The sequence below is a fragment of the Oncorhynchus kisutch genome, linkage group LG15 (assembly GCF_002021735.2).
Source record: "Oncorhynchus kisutch isolate 150728-3 linkage group LG15, Okis_V2, whole genome shotgun sequence".
NCBI classification, from domain to species: Eukaryota; Metazoa; Chordata; class Actinopteri; order Salmoniformes; family Salmonidae; genus Oncorhynchus; species Oncorhynchus kisutch.
Genome location: NC_034188.2, coordinates 57,124,210 through 57,145,257, shown reverse-complemented (window position 1 = coordinate 57,145,257; position 21,048 = coordinate 57,124,210). Strand labels below are relative to the sequence as shown.

Sequence of the window (21,048 nt, the reverse complement as noted above, 5' to 3'; positions counted from 1 at the left end):
GAAGGAGATCTCAGAGCCAACAGACAGACAGCAGCAGTGAGATGCTATTCATACTGTTTTCACTTTATGATTGCTTTTGATAGCTAGAGTCCGTAGCCTCACACAAACACAAAATCCATTAGCTAGTGGAAATTGCATTGCATAAATGTGCCAATACTGGGAGAGAGAAGGGAGAGAGAACAGTGTGTACAGCCACAGAGCTCAGTGAGGGAAACGTATAGTGTGAAGTCATTATGAAGACGAAGTCTATCTTAATAATGAAATAACCTTAAAGTGGAGGAACTCGAAGGCTGGAGCAGGAAGAAATATTATAACACACATTTTGGGGGCATACAGCGTTGTCATTATAACTGAAACCTAACCTAAACCAAATGTCTTCAATATTTGTGACAAAAATGTTACAAATATAGTGAATCACAGCATGATTTTGGCAGAGCTGTGTTACAGATTATTTGTGTTACATAAATGCTTTGAGGATTTTGTTTTGAGAAAAAAAGACCTATGCATACTCTATATGTATGAATGACGTAGCCATCAGTTCTGAAGGAATGAAAAGGTGCACGAAAAGACGAACAAATAGAAGTTCAGATGTCCGTGTGTATGTGGTTTGTTTTTAAGCAGGAATGCAAAATGCCGAATGTGTGTGCGTGCACGTGTGTTTGTGTGTGGAGGAGGAGGAGGATCCTCTGGTTTATCATCAATCATTCAATTACACACCTGCCAGAGTTCAGACCAGGAGGAGAGAGCAGCGCACAGGGAGGAGGAGAAAGAGAAAGCTAGAGGAAAAGTGTCCAACTACAATGCCTCAACAAGGGGAAGCGGTTTGTGGCAACGAATGAAAGAGCAGAATAGGACAAAGGGACAAACAAAATAAGAGTGGAGGCCAGAGAGACAGTGACAGACTGAGCAGCTCGGTGACGTGATGTCCCATATGGAACGACCATAGTCAGAGCAGACAGGTCAGGAACGTACGATGACGCTCCACTCACTTTCATAAGCCTTCATTAAAACTCATGCAGGACGCGATGAACCATTTTATCTGTCAGCGGGAGAGAGGAAAACCAGAGTTTTCAGCGCCTACTGTCATTTACCACCGAGTTCAAACACTGTTTCCAGCCTGGGAACAACCGGGATGTGTAGCAGCCTGATGATGCATAAATTGGAGTAATGTTGTGAATAATTGATTGAAAAGTGTTTGGTCCTGATTCACAAATGCCTCTCATCTATTTATCACTATTAGGAGAAGCTGCCAGGCCCATTAGAGCAGCTGCTCGTTAGATGTCTGTCAATCAAGGGGGATGGGAAACACACCAGGCACACTGATACTGGTTTACATTTAGCGTGACGAACAGGTGATTGTGATGTACTGTTAGTGTGAATATTCATGTTTTTCAGTATGTGTGTGTGTGTATATTGTCCTGGCGTTGCCTTGTGCTTGGATGTGCATGCACTTTGCGTATGTGAGTGGGTATCTTTGTGTGACCATCTTTTTCTCTCTCTGCAGCAGGACGGCTCCTATGTTTAGCTGCAGCTAGCTAGCGAATCCTAGCTTTAAATGCCTCCGGCGTCTGCCATCTGTGCGCTCGCCACCGCCATATATCTAATTTATGGCTGGACTGAATGTGTAATGTAGGCCTATGTATGCATAATATATCACGTGATCATATGTCAGAGGTGTGTGTAGTAGATGTTTTAAGTCTCGCTCCCATCAGGTTTGACTGGGCTGATGAAGAGCCCAGATGTTTCTTAGACCTGGTTAAAAGATCGAAATGCAGGCAGAATGCCAGATGTCTCATTAGGCAAATTTGATTGGGTTTCTAATTTAAAATTCTGAATGAGGCGCTTCCATATGTATGAATGTATAGGGGGCACGTGTGCGTGCATTCATTTGCATATGAGTATGTATATATTACAGTAGGTCCGTGTGTGCGCGTCTTTGTCTATGTACCATGTGTCTGTAATACATGTGCTTGTATAAATAAGGACCTGTCTGCTCCACTGTTCACTCTTTAGCATCAAAGTATTCTACTGTGCAGATGTCTATAATGCTGTCTTTGCCGTTTGCCGCCATACAGCATTCTAATGCATGGTCAAATAATGTAGATTCAAATAATATAATGACAAGTTAAAATCAGAGTATATATTACACACAACATAATACAGATCAACAGTAATTTCGTTATAGCTGTTATTTCAGGCATCTCAACACATTTCTCTCCCTTTCTCAACATCCTTATGCTTACGAGCTCCACTGTTATCATGCTTGACTACTACTGCAACCAAGACGAAACAGACAGAAAAGGTGTGGTACTGCAACCTAGTGGTCAACATGTAAAATACATCAAGTGTTCTAACCATGGAGCCAGCCTGCTGATGGCCTAGCCTCCATCATTTGCCCCAAATGGACCATTTAATTGGCCCCACTGAGAGTAATTTCTCTAAGGAATTACAATGAAAATATTACAAACGTCACAATTTGCAACACTCATGGGAAATATATTCTACAAACATTTTAAAGCACATATTTCAAATTACCCAAATTCAGCCTAGTCAGACCATTATCTTCATGCCTTATTGGGTGTATTTCAATGCAACTGAAACCAGGAATTGTAAAATAAATGTTTTGCTCAACAAGTTTACATTACAATATGTTTGCCGGCTAAGTGCTTGCAGGCAAAGCCCAGGGTTCTAGACAGACTGGCTCCTCTGGGTCATCAGTCTCCCACTGGCAGCCCAGTCCACTCTGACCTCTGCTGACCTATCTATGTGTCTGTCTGGTCATCTAGCTCCACTGACCTGGCACAGAGTTCCTCGTGGACCCTACGGAGACTAGCCTGCCCTTCCTCACTCTCTAAACCCTCTACAACACACCTCCATGGTCTGGCCCCTCCCTCCCAGTCCACCTCACTCCCTGCTGGATGTCCGTCCAACTCTTCTACTGTAATCGGTTTCTCCTTCCGAGGCGAGGCCTGGAGTTGTGGAGCTGGGGATCCTTGGCCCTCTGCTCTGCTGCCCTCTTCCTCCCTCACTGCTACCACCACCTCTGAGATTATGTGCAATGCCTTGGCAACAACACTAGAGGGCGCCGGTGGGGCGTCAGTTACACTTCCTTTGCCAGTTTCCATCTCTGCGTAACTGGAGTTTTCCCTGCCCTTCTCACTGTGCCCAGGTCTCCGGAGGGTCCTCCGATTCATGCTGCGTCGTGACTGGTTGCAGTGCAGGGTGCGCCTGCGATGCCATTGGCTCAGCGATTGCTGGGCCTCGGTGCTGAGCTGGCGCGTGACGAGACGAGGGCGGAAGCTGCTGATGTAGAAAAGAGAAGCATACAGGGACGTCAGGTAGTAACCTCCTGCAGAATAGAGAGACGACAGACATAAGGTAGAGAAAGAGAGAAACAGAGACAGAAAGGGGGTTACTATAAGGTGTATGTGTCCATGTACACATACAGTACCAGTCAAAAGTTTGGACACACCTACTCATTTAAGGGTTTTTCTTTATTTTTTACTATTTTCTACATTGTAGAATAATAGTGAAGACATCAAAACAATGAAATAATATATGTGGAATCATGTAGTAATCAAAAAAGTGTTAAACAATAAATGTATTTTACATTTGAGATTCTTCAAAAGTAGCCACCCTTTGCCTTGATGACAGCTTTGCACAATCTTGGCATTCTCTCAACCAGCTTCATGAGGTAGTCAACTGGAAAGCATTTCAATTAACAGGTGTGGCTTGTTAAAAGTTCATTTGTGGAATTTCTTTCCTTAATGCTTTTGAGCCAATCAGTTGTGTTGTGACAAGGTAGGTGTGGTATACAGAAGATAGCCCTATTTGGTAAAAGACCAAATAAGCAAAGAGAAACGACAGTCCATCATTACTTTAAGACATAAAGGTCAGTCAATGTGGAACATTTCAAGAACTTTGAAAGTTTCTTCAAGTGCAGTCGCAAAAACTATCAAGAGCTTTGATGAAACTGTCTCTCATGAGGACCGCCACAGGAAAGGAAGACCCAGAGTTACCTCTGCTGCAGAGGATAAGTTCATTGGAGTTACCAGCCTCAGAAATTGCAGCCCAAATAAATGCTTCACAGAGTTCAAGTAACAGACACATCTCAACATCAACTGTTCAGAGGAGACTGTGTGAATCAGGCTTTCATGGTCGAATTGCTGCAAAGAAACCACTACTAAAGGACACCAATAATAAAGAAGAGACTTGCTTGGGCCAAGAAACACAAGCAATGGACATTAGATAGGTGTAAATCTGTCCTTTGGTCTGATGAGTCCAAATGAGAGATTTTTGGTTCCAACCGCCGTGTCTTTGTGAGACGCAGAGTAGGTGAACGGATGACCTCCACCGTGAAGCATGGAGGAGGAGGTGTGATGGTGCTTTGCTGGTGGCTACTTTGAAGAATTTCAAATCTAAAATAAATGTTTATTTGTTTAACACTTTTTTGGTTACTACATGATTCCATATGCGTTATTTAAGTTTTGATGTCTTCACTATTATTAGAAAAATAGCCAAATGTAGAAAATTGTAAAAAATAAAAAACCCTTGAATGAGTAGGTTTGTCCAAACTTTTGACTGGTACTGTACATGTTTCTGTGGCTGCATGATACGTCTGTATAATTCGTACCCTCTCCCTGCAGCTGTGTGGGGTCCAGTAGCTCCATCATGTAGTTAGTGTCCAGCTGCAGAGTGACCACATCACTACGCAGAAGCACCCAGGTCAGACACGGCAGGAAGTCATCAGCCCCATACACCACTCCTGAGACAGAGGGGAGGAGGGAGTCAAAGGTCAAAGAACTCCAAACATTATCCTTAATAGAGAGAAATACCCTAACCAACTCTATTCATACACATACTGAGGCTGAGCAGGTCTACCCTGCACCACCCACCTGGGTTGGCATTGGCCGTCATGCTGTGGTAGATGGTCTTGCAGACCTTGAGCAGGATATGGACCTTCCTGCTGGGGGAGTAAGACTGGTGCATGGCTGACCACCTCTGCTGGATCTTCTCCAGGGTGACAGGGTCAGGGACCCCCGCCCCAGGTGTCCCTTCCAGCTCCTCCACCCCCCGGCCTTCCAGGAGCCGCTGGTTTTCCCTCAGCTTCCGCAGGCTACCGTCATGGTCCCAACAGCTCTGGAGGCAGGTGTACAGGTGGGCGCTCACAGGCTTTAGGGCCACCTTGTGTAGGGAGAGCTCCAGTATGGCATCTAATGTAGATAGAGGACAGAGATAATGGAGGATAAGGAGAGACTGAGGTGTTAGAAACCAATTCTGGAAAATTATGTAGTTGAGTATTTGTCTGATTTGGCTTTGTAGTGCATCCTGAACTAAAGCGAACCGTTTTTTTGTATAATAGTAGTGATATTCTGTTTTCGAACACTAATTTGTTAATGGATGGACTCACCCAGCTCCCCGTCGGGTGTGTCTGCCATACTGTCTATGAGGATGTGTATCTCAGGACAGTCCAGCAGTGTCTCTCTCAGGGCAGTGAGAGCCGTACGCACCTCCTGAAGCAGGTCCGCACCTGTCATTCCAGGGATAAACCCCGCCCCCAGGGTCATCTCAACGAATCCCATCACTGCCTCGGCAAACAAACCGCCCCTCCGCTTGCTGAGCTCCTGCACCCGCTTGGTCATCCTCTTCTGTGGAGACCCCAGTCCACCAATGGCCAGGCCCACAGCCGAGAGGCGGTGTTTCACCTTGTGAGCCAAACCATGCGAGGGGTGGGGGGAGTGGGAAGGGGTGGTGACCGACTCCGGCTCCTCCTCCATGCTGCTGATTGACAGCGAGTCCATCTCCAGGGAGGGGGGGCGGAGGAGGGAGGGGGGTGGCGGTTTGGAGAGCCATACCCTGTCCTCAACCCAGGACACCCTGTGAGGGGACTGAGGGGCAGGGCTGAACAGGGGCTTGGGGTCTGAGGGGGGCCTGGTAGTGCGGTCCTGGGTCCAGGTTCTGTCGAGTGACTCAATGGAAGCATCCCTACTGGGCCTCCTCAGAACCACCCCTCCTGTTGGGGTGGGGGGAGACGGGGTAGCCTGGACTACAGGAGACCATGGAGATAAGGAGACAAGACCAAACATGTCAGTTAGTCGTTGGTTGATTTTGGTTTTGGCATAATGGCTCTATGATTTCTCATTAGGTCCTACAGTGAGAAGGATGATTCATGCGGTGACATTTTCCCACAGACAGGATGGACAATAAAGGATAATAAAACTCCAAAGGTCCAATGCAGCCATTTTTGCTTATCTCAATATCAAATCATTTCAGCTCTTACATCATTTTCACAATTTTATTATTCCAACCTCATAGTGTGGAAATAAATATAAATCATAGGTAAATAATGTTTTTAACCACACTGGGCCATTAACAGCAAAATCACTTTACCTGGATTATCAGACCTGGAGCTGTAGGACTCCTGCTCCATTGAGATAGCTCTCTTAGTAAGAAGGCCCGACCCTGACCAAGGTCTTGTTGTACTCAGTCGTCTCTCACGCCTATAATTCGCTGTCCGATTAACTCGCTGTGGGCTGGTTGGTTGATGGGTCAGCCAGTCATCGCCATGCTCATGGAGATAGAGTGGGTTGATGATGCACAGAGCACCATTGGCTGCTGTCAGCTATTGAACAGAAGACACAGTTGAGAGGGAGCTTGACTGTGTATTTAAAAGGCATGAACCACATGAGGATCTTTCCGAAAATTAAAAATGATCATTGGAGAATGATTTGAATTTTATACAATACAATGGTTTATGGTTTCAGTATTAAAGGCCGTTTTTATCTCAATATCAAATCATTTCTGGGGAACAAATAAATACCGTACTATATTAGTTTTGCATTAAAATGGTCAAAAAGAAAGAAACATTTTTTTTTTAGCAAAACAATCTTTCTCAATCAAGAATTTTGCTAGGTCTGTCTGGGAGAGGTCTGAGTGGGGAGGGGAAGGGCACCAAAGCAGAGGGGGGGGCTAATGAGAGAGAGGTTATTGACAGAGAGGTGTGGTACTCCCTTTGTCATTGGTGTATTACAACTTATTCCGCCTGGTGTGGTCACCTGGCAAGCCAAAACTCCACCCATGCATCCTGTATATGGGAGCCAGCAACTATCAGGAAATAACACTAACCACGTTTCCTTCCACAGTTTTTATGTGAGTAAAGTCATACCGTATAAAAAAAAAAGTAATGACAGCTTTGATGGAAACAGGAAGTTTCGGTATAATTTTTAAAATGCAGCCAGATAATTTGTTTGTTCGACATGGTGGGATCTTTTTGTGTCTGTAAAATTAATTATTTGAGAAATTGCGGTGAAAATGCCTTTATGCACATATATTGATATAATAACCATAATATTGAAGTAAAATCACACAATGATATGGTATGGGGTCCTCCTACTATGACTGGGGAAACCATGCAGTTTGTTAGGCTACACATTAAATATATTATGATGAGCCTCCCGAGCAGTGGTCTAAGGCACTATCGCAGTGCTTGAGGTATCACTACAGACCCAGGATCGGTTTGGGCAGGGGGGGCTTTTACTTGGCTCATCGCCTTCTAGCGACTCCTTGTGGTGGGCCTGGCGCCTGCTCGACACATTGGTGCAGCTGGCTTCCGGATTAAGCGGGTGGGAGTTAAGAAGAGCGGTTAGGACGCATGACTCGACCTTCGCCTCTTCCGAGCCCGTTGGGAAGTTGCAGCGATGAGACAAGATAGTAATTTGATCGCAATTGGATATCACGAAATTGGGGAGAAAAAGGGGGGTAAAAAAATAAATAATAATAAGTTATGATAAACTTCACAGGGTGGTGAAAGTGCATTGTGATGTTAATGCTCCTTTCCAATAAATGTCGAGGGTCTTATTCTGGTGACATGATGATCGATACTTGACTGCCATTTGATAAATACAATTATTCTTGCTCTTATCCATAATAATCTCATCATTTAAAGTAGTCTATCCTCACTGTATCTGTGAGCTGTTGGCTAGAACACATGTGCCAAGACCAGAGTAGTCACATTTGCTATTTAACACAGCACTTTTTGTGACAAAACTATCAGTAGACTTGAAAATGCGATGGAAGCACATTGAACTTTCAATTTTTGTTCTGTACTTGAAAACTTAAGCGAAAATGTACATTTTGTGTGCACTATGTCATCACGCACTGATTTCTATCTACAACAAGTCCGTTTGGTAGAAAAACAGCACTGGTGGGAAAATGTGCATATTTTCTTCATGCAGATTCTAGAATATTCCCTAATTGGAAGGAAACCTAGCTACTGGTATAATTACAGTGTTAGCTTCTTCTGTTGTACAATATGATATCAAAACACAATAAAAACGTAATTTCGACTGCCCTGGGCCTTTAAAACCTACAGTGGGGAGAACAATTATTTTATACACTGCCGATTTTGCAGGTTTTCCGAGGTTTTCCTACAGAGCATGTAGAGGTCTGTAATTTTGTATCATAGGTACACTTCAACTGTGAGAGATGGAATCTAAAACAAAAATCCAGAAAATCACATTGTATGATTTTTAAGTAATTAATTTGCATTTTATTGCATGATATAAGTATTTGATCACCTACCAACCAGTAAGAATTCCGGCTCTCACAGACCTGTTAGTTTATCTTTAAGAAGCCCTCCTGTTCTCCACTCATTACCTGTATTAACTGCACCTCTTTGAACTCGTTACCTGTATAAAAGACACCTGTCCACACACTCAATCAAACAGACTCCAACCTCTCCACAATGGCCAAGACCAGAGAGCTGTGTAAGGACATCAGGGATAAAATTGTAGACCTGCACAAGGCTGGGATGGGCTACAGGACAATAGGCAAGCAGCTTGGTGAGAAGGCAACAACTGTTGGCGCAATTATTAGAAAATGGAAGAAGTTCAAGATGATGGTCAATCACCCTCGGTCTGGGGCTCCATGCAAGATCTCACCTCGTGGGGCATCAATGATCATGAGGAAGGTGAGAGATCAGCCCAGAACTACACGGCAGGACCTGGTCAATGACCTGAAGAGAGCTGGGACCACAGTCTCAAAGAAAACCATTAGTAACACACTACGCCGTCATGGATTAAAATCCTGCAGCGCATGCAAGGTCCCCCTGCTGAAGCCAGTGCATATCCAGGCCTGTCTGAAGTTTGCCAATGACCATCTGGATGATCCAGAGGAGGAATGGGAGAAGGTCATGTGGTCTGATGAGACAAAAATAGAGATTTTAGAACTCCACTCGCCGTGTTTGGAGGAAGAAGAAGGATGAGTACAACCCCAAGAACACCATCCCAACTGTGAAGCATGGAGGTGGAAACATCATTCTTCGGGGATGCTTTTCTGCAAAGGGGACAAGACGACTGCACCGTATTGAGGGGAGGCTGGATGGGGCCATGTATCGCGGTATCTTGGCCAACAACCTCCTTCCCTCAGTAAGAGCATTGAAGATGGGTCGTGGCTGAGTCTTCCAGCATGACAACGACCCGAAACACACAGCCATGGCAACTAAGGAGTGGCTCCGTAAGAAGTATCTCAACGTCCTGGAGTGGCCTAGCCAGTCTCCAGACCTGAACCCAATAAAAAATCTTTGGAGGGAGCTGAAAGTCTGCATTGCCAAGCGACAGCCCCGAAACCTGAAGGATCTGGAGAAGGTCAAAATCCCTGCTGCAGTGTGTGCAAACCTGGTCAAGAACTACAGGAAACGTATGATCTCTGTAATTGCAAACAAAGGTTTCTGTACCAAATATTAAGTTGTGTTTTTCTGATGTACCAAATACTTATGTCATGCAATAAAATGCTAATTAATTACTTAAAAATCATACAATGTGATTTTCTGGATGTTTGTTTTAGATTCCGTCTCTCACAGTTGAAGTGCACCTATGATAAAAATGACAGACCTCTACATGCATTGTAAGTAGGAAAACCTGCAGAATCGGAGGTGTGTCAAACACTTGTTCTCCCCACTGTATATAGATTTGAAAAAGGATATGCAGTATTCAAATGTAAGATACAACTCTTTGAATGAAGAGCAAAAGGCCCTGTGACGTCAGTCTGAACTGAGGTACACTGCATCTCATCTATGATGCTGAGAGTGACAATTGACTGGGTAACATTACAAAGCACTAGGAGAACCCAAAGCAGACATCCGCTTTTCTGTGTGAACCACATGTCAAACCATGGCAACACATCCGCTAGAGTGGGTCTCCAGCTACATGTCACGTTAAAGCGGAATACAAGACAGTGAATAGGTCCCAACCTTTATAGACATGTTATGAAGCTATGAATGCAACTGATTACCTGTATGGTGCACATGGCAGTACCAGGAGCCCTCTGAGTCATGTGATCAGGCTGGAGGTCAGAGGTGGGACACAGCCAGGATTCTATATACAAACAGGCACACAAAAAGAGAGGGAGGAAAATAGATCAAACATTAGAATGAGAGAAGAGGAGGTGGTAGTCGTCAAGAGGAGTAAGAGGAGGTAGAGTAAAAGGAGGAGCACATAGAGGACAAGACGTTTGATATGAAGTGACTAGGATGGATGACAAGGAGATAGTTGTGCAGAAGGAGTGAAAGGAAGATGTGGAAGTGGAAGAGAGCTTGGGTGAGGAAGAGGAGAGATGGAGAGGGTGAATTCAGACTTACTGGGACCCAGCTGGGACAGACTGTTGGACTGTGGCTGATCTGTTAGACTGTAGAGCCACGGAGGGATGAACAGACACACTGGCAACACGTCTCTGGGAGAGAGAGAGAGACAGAGAGATTAATGAAATACATCAGATGCATAACTGATAAATACTGTAGTTAGTATACAGTATATAGCGTAGGTTGTTGTAACTCACCTGCTCATAGAGTAGAACACCACTAACTGGGCCAGATCAGAGAACCCTAAAAATGACTGAGATAGCTGATAAGCTGAGAAAGAAGAACAGAAAGTTTATTATAAGGCAAAAAACAAATTTGAGATAAACTTTTTTTTAAACAGGGAAGTATATGAATGTTGAGGTTCTGGTCAATACAAAATGCATGCGTGTCTGTCTTGCCTACCTGCACCAGTGCGATGTATGGGGTTGTCTCTGACATGTCCACTCTCTCCTCCAGTGGCCACACACAGCAGGACGGGCTGGGAGGCAGAGTCCCTCAACACCAGGAAGCTCTGTGAAAGGAGAGAGAGAGGTGACGAGAAGCCTCATTACACTGTGTCTGGATGTTAGGAAACTTTGACTGTGCAGAGCAGCTTCACAGAAAAGGACAAGATGGATTTTTCTGTGGAACAGTCATTCAAGGCCTAGAGAAGTGAGCAAGCCAGGCTAACCTCACACCAACGCTAACTAAGTGGCAGAGAATGTGCAAGCACAAATAACACACACATATTCAAATACATGTACGCACCAAAAACTCACAGCGAAATAAGTGAGCATGCGCACACACACACGCAATAGACCTACAGACACACTGCAGGAAGTGGGTTTGACGAACAGTGTGTTCAGGAATAGATGACTGACTGTGATAGCGAAAGACACATTGGTATGTTCACTTTGAGTCAAGTCAAAAACAAACTATAGGTATCAGCAGTTAGATGCAAGGCAAACTATATTTAATATCAAGTTCTTTAAATATCGACGCATATCGTCAACTAAACCTGTGGAAGAGAAATTAACTTTGTTCACGTCATCATTACAATGACTAGATTGTGAAGGCACTAAGTATTCCGACCCCTTGACTTATTCGACACTGTTGTGTTACAGCCTGAATTCAACATGGACTATAGATATTTATAAACTGGGTGGTTCAAGCCCTGAATGTTGATTGGCTGACAGCCATGGTATATCAGACTGTATGCCACAGGTATGACAAAACACTTATTTTTACTGCTCCAATTACGTTGGTAACCAGTTTATAATAGCAATAAGGCACCTCGAGGGTTGTGGTATATGGCCAATATACCACGGCTAATGGCTGTGTCCAGGCACTCCGCGTTGCGTCATGCGTAAGAACAGCCCTTAGCCGTGGTATATTGGCCATATACCACACCCCTCGTGCCTTATTGCCTAAATAGATTCTCACCCATATACACACAATACCCCATAATGACAAAGTGAAAACATGTAAAAAAATATTTTTGCACATTTATTGAAAATGAAATATCAAAGTATTACATTTACATAAGTAGTCACACCCCTGAGTCAATACTTTGTAGAAGTACCTTTGGCAGCGATAACAACTGTGAGTCTTTCTGGGTAAGCCTCTAAGAGCTTTCCACACTGGGATTGTGCAACATTTGCCCATTATTATTTTCAAAATTCTTCAAGCTCTGTCAAATTGGTTGTTGATTATTGCTAGACAACCATTTTCAAGCCTTGCCGTAAATTTTCTAATAGACTTCAATCAAAACTGTAACTCGTCCACTCAGGAACAATTGATGTCTTCTTGGTAAGCAACTCCAGTATAGATTTGGCCTTGTGTTTAAGGTTATTGTCCTGCTGAAAGGTGAATTCAACTCCCAGTGTCTGATGGAAAGTAGACTGAACCAGGTTTCCCTCTAGTATTTTGCCCGTGCTTAGCTCCATTCCGTTTCTTTTTTATCCTGAAAAAATCCTCAGACCTTAACGATTACAAGCATACCCATAACATGATGCAGCCATCACTATGCTTGGAAATATGGAGAGTGCTACTCAGTAATATGTTGTGTTGGATTTGCCCCAAACATAACACTTTTTATTCAGGACAAAGTTAATTGCTTTGTCACATGTTTTGCAGTATTACTTTAGTGCTTTGTAGCAAACAGGATGCATGTTTTTGAATACTTTTCACTGTCATTTAGGTTACTTTTGTGGAGTAACTGCAATGTTGTTTTTCCATCCTCAGTTTTCTCCTATCACAGCCATTAAACTCTGTAACTGTTTTAAAGTCACCATTGGCCTCATGGTGAAATCCCTGAGCCGTTTCCTTCCTCTACGGCAAGTGAGTTAGGAAGTAGACCTGTATCTTTGTAGTGACTAGGTGTATTGATACACCATCCAAAGTTTAATTAATAACTTCACCATTCTCAAAGGGATATTCAATGTCTGCTTTTCTATTTTTTACCCATCTACCAATAGGTGCCCTTCTTTGCGAGGGCACCTCCCTAGTCTTTGTGGTTGAATCTATGTTTGAAATTACATGTAATTGTGTGTGTGGGGTACAGAGATGAGGTAGTCATTCAAAAAGCATGTTAAACACTATTATTGCACACACAGTGAGTTCATGCAACTTATTAAGTGACTTGTAAAGAAAATGTTTACTCCTAAACTTATTTAGGGCATATCAAAGGGGTTGAATACATATTGACTCAAGACATTTCAGCGCTTATGTAAAAATGTCAAAAAATATAATTCCACTATGACACTACGGGGTATTGTGTGAAGGCCAGTGACAAAACATCTCAATTTAATCCATTTTAAATTCAGGCTGTAACACAACAGCATTTCGAAAAAGTCAAGAATAACATGTAAGTGTTGCTCTTTCTTACAGTGCTACTGCCTATCCACATGGATAATGTGTTGGGGGAAAAAACATTGCTAAAGTGCTTTTCTTATCCCACCAATTCAACCTAAACCCTGACATACAGTCATTTTTACAGTGTAATAGGATGCTGTATCCAGATACTGGATCACCATTGTCTCACCGTACTCACTTGTCTCAGAGGCTGGTCTTGTTAAGAAAGGGTCCTTATTAAAATAGCTGGGGTTCTTTAGCAAACCGAAAATACTTTCTGCAACGATCAACTTCTACGCCACTACTCAGTCTGCTCCTCTTTCTTTCAGTCCTTCTGTGTCTCTCCTCTCTTACTCTCTCACACATGCAGCACTTCTGCATTCATTTGCTTTTATGCAAAGTAAGGAGAACTGCAAGTGCAACTCGACATGCTGTAAGTGCCTGCTTCCATTTCATCTGTAATATCGCAGCCTGTCCACATGCTAACCTAATGTACCAAGGTGACCTGGAGACTAGGCCTACGGGCCTGAATACAGAGAGGTCAACCATGAGGTCAGATCGTAGATAGTGGCATGGACCTACACAGTGTGTCCCCGTCCCAAATGGCAGAGCCATATGGGCCCTGGTCAAAAGTAGTGCACTATATATGGTATAGGGTGCCATTTGGGACAGACACATACTGTGTAGGTCCATGCCACTATCTACTATCTGACCTCATGGTTGAGGGTAGTGGGGGGGAACTCACCCCAGCAGGCCGGCCCCAGAGGGCAGCATGGGCACCGTCTCTATCCCAGGGGCCCCCAGGGGCCCAGGCGTCCTGACACAGTTGCAACCTGTCCAGCAGAGTCAGGGGCCTCCTTGAAACTCCGTCAGTAACCTCATTCTCTGTCCTCACCGTGCCACTCACACCTCTAGAGATAATGGCACAACAGGGGGTAATTACAGGCACCATAATATGCTGTTACAGCATACAGGGGCGGTTTACCAGCCTAGTTCTGGACTAAAAAAACAAGTAAGATTTAAAATGCCTTTCAATCCAGGACGACGTTTAATCAGTGTCCTGGAAACCGCCAGAGCTTGTATAAAACGGAGATCTATACCCCGAGTAGGTCCCTAATAACGATCCATGGGGTGGAGAAAAGATCCTCACCTGTGAGAGTCATCCTTCTCATCCTGATCTTCCAATCCCCTCATCATCCCAGACTAGAGGACACCATAGAAACATAGTGTGCAAAATGTTTAGTGTATGCCAACCGCAAATAGATTAAGATTCAATCCAATACATCAACATTAAAGATTTTTTTTAAATAACATGAGAAAAAAATGACCATTTGAAAAAGTTATTCTGGAATAGAAGAGTGATAACATCCTTCTTCAACACACATTTAAAGGGATAGTTCACCCAAAATACATTATTTTGACATTAAAAAGGGTTACTTACTGTTAATAGGCCCTATATGGCTGTTTTCAAATTAGCTGTGACTTTATGTGGCTTCCCTTCAGCCCGACAGAAACTCCACAGATCTCTTCATGTTGTAACCTTGTGCCAACAGATTGTCCTTTCACATTCTAACTACGTTGCTCAACAATTTATCTTATTGATGAAAAATGACAAGGTAAAAAAAATCCTAATGCAGACTTCGTACCTTAGCGAGATAGTATTTCGCTGTTCCATCAGAAGTATGTATTGTGTCGATGCTTTACCTGCCTCTACCACACTTGACTACACACCTTGACATTTGATGTTGCACTTTCACTTGCTCACAAGTTCTTTACTTATTTTTGTTTTCTCATTCTCTCCTCCTCCATCTCCCACCCCCCTCATGTGGTTAACCTTGCTAACACACTTAACATAGAAAGAAATGAGTCTGCTTAGCCTTTTTTCCTCAAGACCTGAATAATACTGATCTCTCGCTCTTTTACTCACAGACAAATCTGTGTGTTGCACTTTATAGAGGTGAAAACACAATGGACACAATGGATTCACAAACACTGCCATTTAAGAGCTGAGTCAGGGAAGTGGTGTGAGTATGGAGGGTGAGATGGTGAATAAAAGATGGGATTCTAAGTGTAAGTGTGCAATAGTATTTTCTGTTCAACTAATGGCTACAAGACACTACATAGAAATAAACAACGCATGCACCCTGTCACAGACAACATCAATTGTACCAATCAACATCAGTTGCACCAGCTGGGTTTGAGATCAATGCTTAAATGTACTGTATGTGTATGAAAAAGACCAAATTCAGCGGGAGACTGACTGACACTTTATTTAGTGTTTTTACTTGTTGTATCACAAGCAATCTTTTAGAAACCATCGAGTTGCATTTGGTCAACACCAGAGATGTACTGCGACATCATCTCACACCACTGTGGTAACTTCCTGCTGCATCATTTGTGCTGAAATAGAAACCGTCCTACACCAACAGCTACAGGAAGTAGAGAAACTAAATGTCACAGGTATGCTTAATAGATTAAAACATATTGTTAAAAATAATTATATTGACACAATTGATAGAAACAAGGAGCACAAAAAGCAATGTCATGAAAAACAAATCCATAATTATAATTGATTATAAATAGTAAGTCATAAAATGCTATATTATACTTTTCCCCCATTTTATTTACAGGAGTTGTGTCACTGCATCAGTGGATGCATCAGATATTCATCATCTTTGTTACCCTGCCATGCCCTCTATACTTTGTCATTTCAGTCTAAAATCATCAACTATATGACTCAACAGAGCTAGTTGGCATGCTGACAGCTCAGTGCCTGTAGTTCTCTCCCTCAGAAGGAAACGTATGCTCATTTTAGTGTGTATTGCTATAAACTCCATCTGTGGGAACTGTCAAAAGACAGACCAATACACACAGTAGGAGTCAGGAGGTGGGTTTATGTCAAACAGAGGTTGGAGAGGAGAGAGAAGTTAGTAAAGTGCAAACTAAAGGGAGAAAATCCAAAACAGACAGGAGAGCACAGTCCTGGTTAATGTATGGAACTCTGCTTCCAGACTGAAGCCAAGTGATGGGTTGGAGCCGGCCGGCCGGTCTCATTAGTTATTCTACCTCCGCCTTCCCTGACTCTGCCTTCCCTGACTCTGCCATCCCTGACTCTGCCATCCCTGACTCCGCCTTCCCTGACTCCGCCTTCCCTGACTCCGCCTTCCCTGCAGCTCCAGAGCTCTGATTTGTCTGTTCCTCTTCGGCTTTGCTGTTAATCTTCTCATGCTCCCGTTTCACCATCTCTTCCAGCTCCGCCTTGGAGAAAGAGAGATAATGGAGGGAGGGAGAGTGGGAGTGTAAGAATGGTGAGCGAAAAAGAGAGAGAGACAAAAAGACTACTTTAAGGTTTCAAGAACTTTCATCGAAGTCAACAATCTCTGTCTCACTCTTATCACGAATGGGTCCATAGAATATGGGTATTTACTAAGCATGTACAGTATATTTACCTTCCATCCCAGTAGCTCAGCAAGTGCCAAGCATCCATCATCACATGTACTAATATGAGCCACATCCCTGAGAGAGACAAATCATAACCAATGAATATTCATCAGCAAAACCTCCAACGCCATCTCCACCATCATCATTATCACTGTAGTTCAAGTGAAAGTGATAGCTTCTCGCCTGTATGCTTTCGCTGAGTCAAAGTCCATCCCTCCGCCAATGCTTATAATCCCTAATAGAGGATCTGCCTACAGGGAGACGCAGACAGAAAGATATACACGTTAACATACAGAGGTGGATAGAGGAAGGAAAGTCTCATGCAAATCCAGAGGGACAGAGGACTTACACCGCCTGCTTTCTCCAGGTTAATGAGAAGTCTGGGGCAGCTGTTTGAAACCCTGCAAACACAAACATGTATTCCATCACACACCATTTATGAGCTTGTTGATGCTTGAGTACATGGTTGAAGAGGACACATGTTGAAACGCAACACTATACCAATATAGTAGTCTATCAGATAACATTATAATCATGGTTCTGTGAAGAGTCAGACAGAAAGACTCACCTGCCAACCAGAGCAGCAAAGGGCTGAACCTGCAGGGAGGTCCCCATTATAATCAGCAGATCACAGCGAGGAAAGTCCTGGAGGAGAATAGAAACAGGAGACGACGGTAACAGGAACCAGTACTGTGCCTTTCATTATGGTTCATCACTTCATTATGGGTGTACACACCCTAATATGCACATTCATGGAAAAAACAGAGGCACAAACTCTAAGTAGTCTATCAAGTCAACACCCAGACCACACTCACCATGGCCATTGAGGTGAAGAACCTCTTCGGTAGATTCTCACCAAAGAAAACAATGTCTGAAAATGGAGAACAAGGAGAAATCCAGTATTTGACAAAGAAAGTGTAATAGACAGGTATGAACTTTGAACTATAAGGAACTGAAAAGGGAGAGAGCATTTTCAAGTAAGGAGGGATAAGAAGTAAAAGGAAATGACAAGGCAGTCACTCACCTGGTTTAACCAGATTGCTGCACTTGTCACATTTGGGGATGTCATCCGAGAAGATTTTCTCTGCAGGTCAGAGGTAAACAAGATTAGAATTCAACAATTGTTTGAATAGCACCAACGGTCCTTTTAAATGACAACTTAATTAGCATATCCATGTAAATGAGTGTCTGCCTAGGTAGTATAACAGCGTTTTGTTAAACCACCCCAGTTAGATATTACCGTACCACATACACTAACCTTTCATCCAGTCCAAGTCGTACTCTTTGCGGCACATAAAGCTGACACAGTGTGAGGTGTAGAAGGTGCCGTGGGCTTCAATCAGGTCCTCTCCCTCCAGTCCTGCTACACGTTCCAGGGTGTCAATATTCTGCACAGGCAGAAATGGAGGGGTTGATGACACTTCAAAAACACTTCAATACAGGCTGTAGGTGACTAACTCAGACACAGAACAAAGGATATGAAAGAATACCGAACCTGTGAGTAGCAGCGTTTGAGTAGCCCTTTGTCCTTCAGCAACTTGATGAAGTAGTGACATACTGTGGGCTTAACATACAACAACACTGCTGTTAGTGATACCTAAAAATAAACAGGCACAATGCACAATTCAGGAAATAAAGTTAAGAAACTGAAAGCCCAGAAAATAAGCTAGATCTTACCTTGAATTGTCCTGGGTACAGCTCCCTGGCCAGGGCAAAGAAGGGCTCAGGGTGTTTCTGATATAGAAAGAGGTACATCTTGAGTGGTGATAGCAGCAAATAACAAAATAATCTGCGCAGATCTTTAGTGTAGCAAGCTAATTACTTTCTTAAATCAAAAGAATCCGACAGAACGCTTCAGACCTTAAAGTAGTCTATCTGGAATATAGCCTCAGGGTAGGGCAAGTTGTACTTCTGCAGGTTAGCATAGAGCCCCGTGTCTGGGGAGCGGAAGTCAGGGATCCCAGCCGCTGAGGGGGACAGAGGGGCAGTGTCATCATCACAAAAGTGGTGGATACATTATACACACAATTTAGAGGGAAATCTATTTGTATTTAGGCTAAGTGTCTTATTTGTCCAACAAAACAGGTCTAGACTAATTATGTTATGCTCAGCCCACGGTTATGCAAGAGGGGGAGTTACTCACATGTAGAGATCCCTGCACCCACCATACAGATTATGTTTTTGCCTGTGGAGGATAGAGGAGCAGAGAGAATCCTTTAACTTCCTGGATTGTACCATTTGTTAACCAATGAAGCAGTATCACATAGTCAGGTAGTTGTAGTAACATACTTAAATATTGGTATGTTTTTCAGCAAGCAAATTATATGGCCTCAGGCTAGACAGATGATGTTATTCCTAATACAGTCTATTTTCTTGTGTTGACTAATGGCACATTTATACTAGGCCTAGATGCTGACAGATGCACTGCTTGCTGGGCTACATAGTCATCAACCCCTACATGAAATGTGCACACGCTGGGTTAGAGATTAATAATAGACTCACATTTGCCACTCTGTATGTAACTGGCCACCCCCTCAAGAGTCAGCTCATCCAAAACCTTCTCTCCAGATATGCCCAAGGTTTTAGAGAAGAGATTGCGCAGGAAATCCACTGTACGAGAATAAACAAATAATTATTCTGATGAAAATATGAGACTTTGGTGTTGACAGCAAAACCTTGAGGTTTTTGACACTTACTCTCTGTGTCCCCTGATGCCTCGCCGTCGTCACTGCTATCGTCTGACTGCTCCTAGCAGAAATCAAGAGGAAACTCAGTGTAAACATGGAAACATTAGTTTGATCAAGAACATTACAATATAATCCTTGTTTGGTTTTATGCACATCATAAGAAGCTGTGCATTGTATTGCATGCCAATACAGTGTCAGTGTGTCAACATGTCAATGGATGCGATTGGTGACAAGTCATGACAGGTTCTCTACTAACCGTGTGCCTGACAAACTAGTCGTGACAACTAGCTACTAGCTAGTTATTGGCTAACGTTAGCCAGCCAGGTATCAATCCATAGGGCAAGGCATGCACACACACTGACAATTCCTAACCACAAATGTAGTATTTCTTGCCTCTGGTTCAGGGGTGTTCTCCTCGACCTCTTCTCTGTTAGAAGCTTCTGGAAAAATACGAAACAAATCCATGTCATGTTACTATTTACAAGTAGCTAACAATGCTGAACGCTTTAGTTAGCTAGCTTTACCTAGGCAGCTAGCTAGCAATGTAGCTAGCTACATTAGCTAGCTGGCTGGCTGCACTTAATTTTCGAGCAAAGGCCAGTCCAAGACGAAAAAAGGTATACCTGGTACATCAGACATTTATCCGTCTAGACTAATCCTACACAGATGTGTATGCTATTGTGTGTGTTGCTCCCGTATGTTTAACTTAACTTGCTAAATATGCAAGTTGATTCGTATAGTTGCGATATGATTGTTGTTGTCCGTCGCGAATTAATTCCGTGTTGCTAACTTCCGCATAAGAAATATTCCAACAATAAACAAGCACATGCGCACGCGTCGGCCTACTTTTGCAGATCGCAGTTGGATTTATATATTAGCCGAGCTGTTTTGTATCGTGCAAGTAAAACACAATCGCTTACATTGTCATCATTTAGCAAAAATAAGCTAATAATATCACTGAGATGACTCAATATGGTTATATGTACCTGCAGAAGTAGTTTAAGCATGAACTCATGACAGCATTTTTTTTGTTACAGTATGATTGCAACAGTATATCATGTAGTTAATACATAATTACCTCAATCTATAAAATATGTTAATCTCTCTGTTTACTTCTTGAATGGTTATTCCTATTATTCAACTTCACCTTTAAGGTCTCCTCTCCACTCTTCAGTCTCAAAGGATTATAGGATTTACATCCCTCACTTATAGTTAATAAGATTCACACACGTTTTAAAATGCTAACCATAACATCTGTCCATTTGGTTTTCTATGTCTGCTCCATACATGTCTGTATTGATCCAGATGTACAACACGAAGCATACTTTACAAATAAATACATTAAATTTAATATTTAATTGTGTCACCAATACAATGTATAATAATAATCTGTACCAACATCGTATGTACAGTCCATCAATACTTTAAGACATGAAGTTCAGTCAATACAGC

General features: G+C 42.9%; 2 protein-coding genes and 1 long non-coding RNA gene across 6 annotated transcripts; 1 reads left to right on the top strand and 2 right to left on the bottom strand.

Annotated features, from left to right (window-relative positions):
- The first annotated feature begins 718 nt into the window (after positions 1 to 718).
- Positions 719 to 2,054, top strand: LOC116353627 (uncharacterized). The gene is made up of 3 exons (XR_004203122.1): positions 719 to 959; positions 1,241 to 1,352; positions 1,505 to 2,054. It is a non-coding gene; the product is annotated as an uncharacterized LOC116353627 (long non-coding RNA).
- Positions 2,055 to 2,118: 64 nt separating this feature from the next.
- Positions 2,119 to 15,240, bottom strand: LOC109905547 (Ras and Rab interactor-like). 3 transcript variants are annotated; one of them, XM_020502976.2, is made up of 12 exons: positions 14,910 to 15,240; positions 14,619 to 14,671; positions 14,214 to 14,379; positions 11,039 to 11,147; positions 10,834 to 10,906; positions 10,637 to 10,728; positions 10,291 to 10,373; positions 6,391 to 6,622; positions 5,411 to 6,046; positions 4,896 to 5,213; positions 4,634 to 4,765; positions 2,119 to 3,349 (listed from the first exon to the last, which is right to left on the bottom strand). In XM_020502976.2, the coding sequence occupies exons 2-12, from the start codon at positions 14,663 to 14,665 to the stop codon at positions 2,763 to 2,765; spliced, it is 2,475 nt and encodes an 824-aa protein (XP_020358565.2). In that variant the 5' UTR covers positions 14,666 to 14,671; positions 14,910 to 15,240; the 3' UTR covers positions 2,119 to 2,762. The 3 variants fall into 3 exon arrangements, with proteins under 3 accessions (XP_020358565.2, XP_031646469.1, XP_031646470.1); XM_031790609.1 differs by lacking the exons at positions 14,214 to 14,379; positions 14,619 to 14,671; positions 14,910 to 15,240 and adding an exon at positions 13,668 to 13,839; XM_031790610.1 differs by lacking the exons at positions 14,214 to 14,379; positions 14,619 to 14,671; positions 14,910 to 15,240 and adding an exon at positions 13,659 to 13,839 and having other exon boundaries at positions 2,132 to 3,349.
- A 475-nt stretch (positions 15,241 to 15,715) lies between these two features.
- Positions 15,716 to 20,453, bottom strand: sirt2 (sirtuin 2 (silent mating type information regulation 2, homolog) 2 (S. cerevisiae)). 2 transcript variants are annotated; one of them, XM_020502972.2, is made up of 16 exons: positions 20,220 to 20,453; positions 19,990 to 20,036; positions 19,606 to 19,657; positions 19,412 to 19,519; positions 19,053 to 19,094; positions 18,770 to 18,876; positions 18,587 to 18,643; positions 18,405 to 18,473; positions 18,168 to 18,297; positions 17,934 to 17,993; positions 17,725 to 17,780; positions 17,478 to 17,554; positions 17,259 to 17,310; positions 17,093 to 17,160; positions 16,918 to 16,984; positions 15,716 to 16,726 (listed from the first exon to the last, which is right to left on the bottom strand). In XM_020502972.2, exons 1-16 carry the CDS (start codon positions 20,233 to 20,235, stop codon positions 16,526 to 16,528), a joined length of 1,209 nt encoding a protein of 402 aa, XP_020358561.1. In that variant the 5' UTR covers positions 20,236 to 20,453; the 3' UTR covers positions 15,716 to 16,525. The 2 variants fall into 2 exon arrangements, with proteins under 2 accessions (XP_020358561.1, XP_020358562.1); XM_020502973.2 differs by having other exon boundaries at positions 19,990 to 20,033; positions 20,220 to 20,410.
- Between the last annotated feature and the right edge of the window lie 595 nt (positions 20,454 to 21,048).